At 44.8% G+C, this 571-nt stretch overlaps 1 protein-coding gene across 1 annotated transcript in view; it reads right to left on the reverse strand.

Annotated features, from left to right (window-relative positions):
- llgl2 (LLGL scribble cell polarity complex component 2) overlaps positions 1-571 on the reverse strand; it is a gene marked incomplete in the record, with an annotated part of 15835 nt that overhangs the window by 3458 nt on the left and 11806 nt on the right. The window contains 2 exon segments of the mRNA XM_035668507.1: positions 109-151; positions 452-499. Of these exon segments, the coding sequence (XP_035524400.1) occupies positions 109-151; positions 452-499 (91 nt within the window).

Genomic DNA, 571 nt, shown 5'->3' on the forward strand with positions numbered 1-571 from the left:
CAGGGGAACTGGTTAGGACTGGATTTACATCATCATAAAATACTTCCCTTACATTTGCTTTTAGAAAAGAACAGCCCTCAGATTGAATCATCAGGGGCTGGTACTTACGTCTGGTCTCCTTCTAGTGACTTCTGGATCTCCTGAAGAACTTCTGCAAGAAAACAGAACATGACTGTAACTAAACAGTGTTCATATGTTTATATGAGACCTGTAGCAGCCACATTAGGATACAGCCTGCTGGGACTGAAACCATGCGATGGGATGATGTTTGGAACAACAACCTGCTGATGGAGGTGTGACTGATGACAATGGGAGCAGAATGCTGACATACCAGTTAGAAGAGGCAGCACATGGGGCTATTACAGCTCAAGCAACACTTTAAGGGTTCAGATGCAATAACATGAATTTTCTGCTTTACAGTTTGAATACGCTCTCTCTCTCCAGTACTCACTCTCGTCATTCAGCAAAGCATGCTCCATAACACGTCTAGCTGCACTTTCTGGAACACACAGGCAGTAGGCGGAGGACAAGTCAGTACGGTCAGCCACAAACAAGGTGTGTGTGTGTGTGT

The sequence above is a fragment of the Morone saxatilis genome, unplaced genomic scaffold, assembly GCF_004916995.1.
Source record: "Morone saxatilis isolate NCDOM2014 unplaced genomic scaffold, NCSU_SB_2.0 Contig1, whole genome shotgun sequence".
In the NCBI taxonomy this organism is placed as follows: domain Eukaryota; kingdom Metazoa; phylum Chordata; class Actinopteri; family Moronidae; genus Morone; species Morone saxatilis.